The 4,791-nt window shown below is 62.3% G+C and overlaps 1 protein-coding gene across 1 annotated transcript; it reads left to right on the forward strand.

The window, feature by feature from the left end:
* The first annotated feature begins 1,056 nt into the window (after positions 1-1,056).
* Positions 1,057-3,900, forward strand: CAMK2N1 (calcium/calmodulin dependent protein kinase II inhibitor 1). Its single transcript, XM_067311010.1, has 2 exons — positions 1,057-1,421; positions 2,392-3,900. Exons 1-2 carry the CDS (start codon positions 1,253-1,255, stop codon positions 2,460-2,462), a joined length of 240 nt encoding a protein of 79 aa, XP_067167111.1. The 5' UTR covers positions 1,057-1,252; the 3' UTR covers positions 2,463-3,900.
* The last annotated feature ends 891 nt before the right edge of the window (positions 3,901-4,791 follow it).

Genomic DNA, 4,791 nt, shown 5'->3' on the forward strand with positions numbered 1-4,791 from the left:
TGCAACCGCAGCTCCCATGGCAGCCTGGTGCAAATGGGATTTTTGTGCAAGGGATGCACAAGGGATGAGCAAGGGATGTGCAGGGGATGTGCAAGGGATGCCTGAGGAATGTGCAAGGGACATGCAAGGGATGCACAAGGGATGCATGAGGCATGTGCAAGGGATATCTGAGGAATGCACAAGGGATGCAGAAGGGATGCGCAAGGGACGTGCAGGGGACATGCACGAGATGCCCAAGAGATGCCTGAGGGACATGCATGGGATGTGCAAGGGACGTGCAAGGGCTGCAGAAGGGACGTGCAAGGGATGCCCACAAGGTGCCTGAGGGACGTGCAGGGGACACGCAAGAGTGCAAGGGAGGCAGCGGCAGGACGGCAGCACCCCCCCCCGACCCCCCCCCCCCCCCATGGCCCCAGTGGCGGCCCCAGACTCTGCCCCATGGCCGTTTCCCTACCGAAGAGCCGGGATGGGGCTGCAAGGTGCCTGGGAGGCCCAGCTGCCCCCCCCCCCCCGGGCCCCCCCGGCCCCACACACTGCTCCCCAACTAAAGGCCCGTGGCGAAGAGGAGCAGCCCAGGGGCCTTCGGCCTCGAGCGACACATCCGGAGGAGGCTCTGGGGGAGACGTGGGGCAGAGCCGGGTTCCCTGGGGGCTCCGGGGGGGGGGGGATTTGGGGTTCCGAGGGGGGATTTGGGTCTCCCGGGGGAGGGATGTGGGGCTCCAAGGGGGAATATGGGGCAGCCCGGGGGGATTTGGGGCAGCCCGGGGCTCCGAGAGGGGATTTGGGGCTCCGGGGGGAGCAGCCGGGGGGGGGGGGGGGCCCGGTGCGCGCAGCGCGCTGACGCCGCGGCCGCCGCGCTCCCTGTCGCCTTCCTCCCGCAGCGCGGCCCTCCTCCCCCTCCTCCCCCTCCCGCTGCATCCTCCTCCTCCTCCTCCTCCTCCTCCTCCTCCCCCCGCCCCCCGCGCTAGGTATCCCCGGCCGCGGCCGCCCCTCGCCAGCCGGCGCCGGGCCGCGGAGCCGCCAGCAGCGGAGGGAGCCGCGGCGGCGGCGGCGGCGGCGGCGGCGGCGGCCGGGGGGGGGGATGTGAGCGGCGCCGCTCCGCTCGGCGCCCCGCTCCGCTCCCCGCTCCGCTCCGCTCCCCGCACCGGAGGCTCCGCCGGCGGCGGCGCCGGCGCCGCGCCCGGGGAGCTGTCGGGGGGCGGCGGGGCCGGGCCCGGGCCCCCCCCCCGCGGCGGCGGCGGCGGCGGCGGCGATGTCGCAGGTGCTGCCCTACGGCGAGGAGAAGCTGGGCGGCTTCGCCGAGGGCGCCGCCGTGGGGCAGCTGCCCTTCGCCTGCCGCCTCCACGACGCCAACGGCTTCTTCGGCGGCGCCCAGGGCAAGCGGCCGCCCAAGCTGGGCCAGATCGGCCGCAGCAAGCGAGGTGAGCGCGGGGGGGGGGGGGCGCCGGGCACGGACGGGGGCACCGGGCGGCTCCCCGGGGGACAGAGCACCCGGCACCTTGGGGTTTCCAGGGCGCCGGGTATTTTCCGCGATGCGGGACCCCCGGGCACCGGGCATTTACGGGGCATCGGGCACCTTCCTGGGCACCGGGCGTTTTCCTTGGCATCGGGTATTTTCCTCGGTGTAGCACCCCCGGGCACCGGGTATTTACGGGGACATCGGCACCGGGCAGCTCCCGGGAGACAGGGCACCCGGCACCGGGCGTTCTCCTTGGCATCGAGTATTTTCTGCGGTGTGGGATCCCGGGCACCGGGTATTTTCCGGGGCACCGGGCATTTTCCGGGGTGTAGGGCACCGAGCATCTCCCGGGGGACGGGGCACCGAGTATTTTCCAGGATATCGGGTATTTTACGCGGTGCGGGACCCCCGGGCACCGGGCATTTGCGGGGGCACCGGGCACCTTCCCAGGCACCGGACACCGGGCAGCTCCCGGGGGACAGGACAGCGGGCACCGGGTATTTTCCAGGGTACCGGGTATTTTCCGCGATGTAGGACCCCGGGTACCGGGTATTTTCCGCGGTGTAGGGCACCGGGCATTTCCCGGGGGACGAGGCACCGGGTATTTTCCCAGGGCACCGGGTATTTTCCGCGGTGTAGGACCTCGGGCACCGCGTATTTCCCGGGGCACCGGGCACCTTCCCGGCGGAAAGGACACCGGGCACCGGGTGTTTTCCAGGGCGCCGGGCATTTCCCGGGGTGTAGGACCCCCGGGCCGCGGGTATATCCCGGGGGAACGGGTATTTTCCAGGACTCGGGGCATTTCCCGGGATGCGGCCGCGGTGCCGGGGTGTCCCCGGGGCGCCCTTGGCCGGGGGGGGGGGGGGGGGCGGAAAGGCGCCGCCGCCGCTGCCGTAAATTCACCGCCGGGTTTTTTTTTCCCGCTTTTCCAGTGGTTATCGAAGACGACAGGATCGACGATGTGCTGAAAAACCTCTCGGAAAAGGCCCCCCCCGGCGTCTAGGGGCTCCCCGGGGACCCCCGGATGTGCCCGGCAAGGGGGGGGGGGAAGGGGGCGATGGCACCGGGTAACGGCAAAAAAAAAAAAAAAAAAAAAAAGGAAAAAAAAATTAATCAATCAATAAATTAATTAATTAAAAAAAGAAAAACAACCCCGACGCGAAGCCGCCGAGGCAGTGCTCGGAGCGAGCCGGGCCGGGAGACGCAGGGGGGGCAGCGAGAAGGTTTCGGCCGGGTGCAGAATCCAAACAGGGAGGGGGGGGGAGAGAAAAAAAGAGAGAGAAAAATAAGGAAAGAAAAAAGAAAAACAGGCAAAACATTCACGCGACCCCCCCCCAGCTCGCAAAATCCCCCCCCCGGACCCGCGCCGGAGGGGCAGCCTGTTTACACGATTTAACCCTGCAAAAACGACTCCGGGCGCTGGGATGTAACACGCGATGGGTTGCGTTAACTGTCATTATTATTCTTAATAATTATTATTTTTTATGTTGATGTCTTTGGATGTTGGGGGGAAAAAAAACAATACGGAAAAAAAAATTATATATATATATTATATATATTTAGTTTGAGTCACACTTTAAGGTCACCGACGGAGCGCGGGCGAAACGAAACTTTTATAAAGGAACGACCCATCGGAAGAGCTATTGGTTTCTTTTTTCCAAGCTTGCATTTCTTTGTTCGCTGCGAGCAAAAACCGCTCCGATCCGTGCAAACGGGCAGGTTTGATATGTACGACGGGGAGGGAACGGGGGGGGGAACCGCTCGGCTTTTCCTAACTACCCTGCAGTCGTAGTGTGGGTAATCTCGGTTTGGTTTTGGGGTTTTTTTTTTTTTCCTTATATTGTGGCAGTTTATTCTCTTTAATAGACTATTAAAAATCAAAAAAAGGAACAATAACAACAACAAAAATCTAATGTAATCACAAGAGTGCCAAATCCTTGGAGATGCCGAACGGCAGCCTGTTTTCCTTTCCTTATTTTAGCGCTTTTCGAGTCCACGTAAAGCGGCACTTTGGTCTTTCTGGTTTTTCTGGGGTCGGGGCAGGGGGGGTCTCTCGGTCTCTCGGTCTCTCGATCCCCTCCGGGGGATTTTTCTTTGACTTCTCTTTTCTATATATATATTTTTTAATATTTTGCATGATGTGCAAAAAAAAAAAAGGGGGAATAAAGCGGGAAAAAAAAGCCCCCCCGCCGCCCCCTCGCGCGACGGCATCTCTCGCTGTTTCTTTTTGCGACGCTCGACGACGGACCTCGAGGCCGGGCTTTTCGTTTGATTTTGGTTTTCCTTTCTCCTTTTCGGGAATATTGTCTCTTGTTGCACTTTGAGCCACTACACAGGGCTATTTCTGCAATGTGCGAATAAAAACGAAGTGAAACCAAGGACAAAAAGCAGAAAAACGAAGTGTTTTCCCGCGCCCGGGGCCTCCGCGGGAGCCGGCGGCGCGCTGGGGACCGCGGGAAACGCGGCGGGCCGCGGGATTCGGGGGCAAACCCTGGGATTTGGGGGTGATCCCTGGGATTCGGGGGCAATTCCTGGGATTCAGGGGAGAACCCTGGGATTTGGGGGGGATTCCTGGGATTTGGGGAACGGCAGCCGCCAGGCAGGCGCTGGGAGGGGGGATCAGCGATTTGCCTCTCAAATCCCACAGGCGGAAACGCCGGGGCTGGAAAAACCCCGCTCGCCCCGCGGGAAACCCCCGGCAGCGGCCGTGCCCAAGCCTTTCCCCAAATTAAAGCCAAAATCCGATAAGATAAGGGCCTTTTCCCAAGCTTTCCCACCTGGAGCGACCCTTTCCAGCGGGAGTGTGGGGCCCAAACCCCACCAACATGCGGGGAGGGAGGGGGCCGTTTTCCCCCCGCGCTTCCCTGTTTCTCCGGGTTTTAAGCCCCTTTCCGCAGCAAAGCCGGGGCAAAACCTGGATTAGAGGCGATTTTTTTCCTTTCGGAAAGGAAATTGTGCTCGGGCCCTTCCGAGGCCTGCGGTAACGGCGTTAACGCAGCGAGGTGCCTGGCAGTGAGGGCTCATCGCGTTTTACCCCCCCCCCCGTGCCCCACTTCACCACCCGGCCTCCTCCCAAAAGGATATATATAAAAAATATATATATATATTTTTATATATATATATTAAGAGAAAAATCGCCCCCGAAACCAGCCCACGCGGGAGCAGCATTTGGCCGCGACTTATTCCAACGGGGCGGGAGCGGGCGGCCGTCGCCCCAGCTCGCTCGCGGGGACGAGCCAAAAAAAAAAAAAGAGGCCAAAAGAAGCCAAAAGAGGCAAAAGAGGCAGCGCAGGGGGCTTCCCGCGGCCGGGAATCCGCTCCCCGGGGCGGAT

The sequence above is a fragment of the Apteryx mantelli genome, chromosome 26 (genome assembly GCF_036417845.1).
Source record: "Apteryx mantelli isolate bAptMan1 chromosome 26, bAptMan1.hap1, whole genome shotgun sequence".
NCBI lineage: Eukaryota > Metazoa > Chordata > Aves > Apterygiformes > Apterygidae > Apteryx > Apteryx mantelli.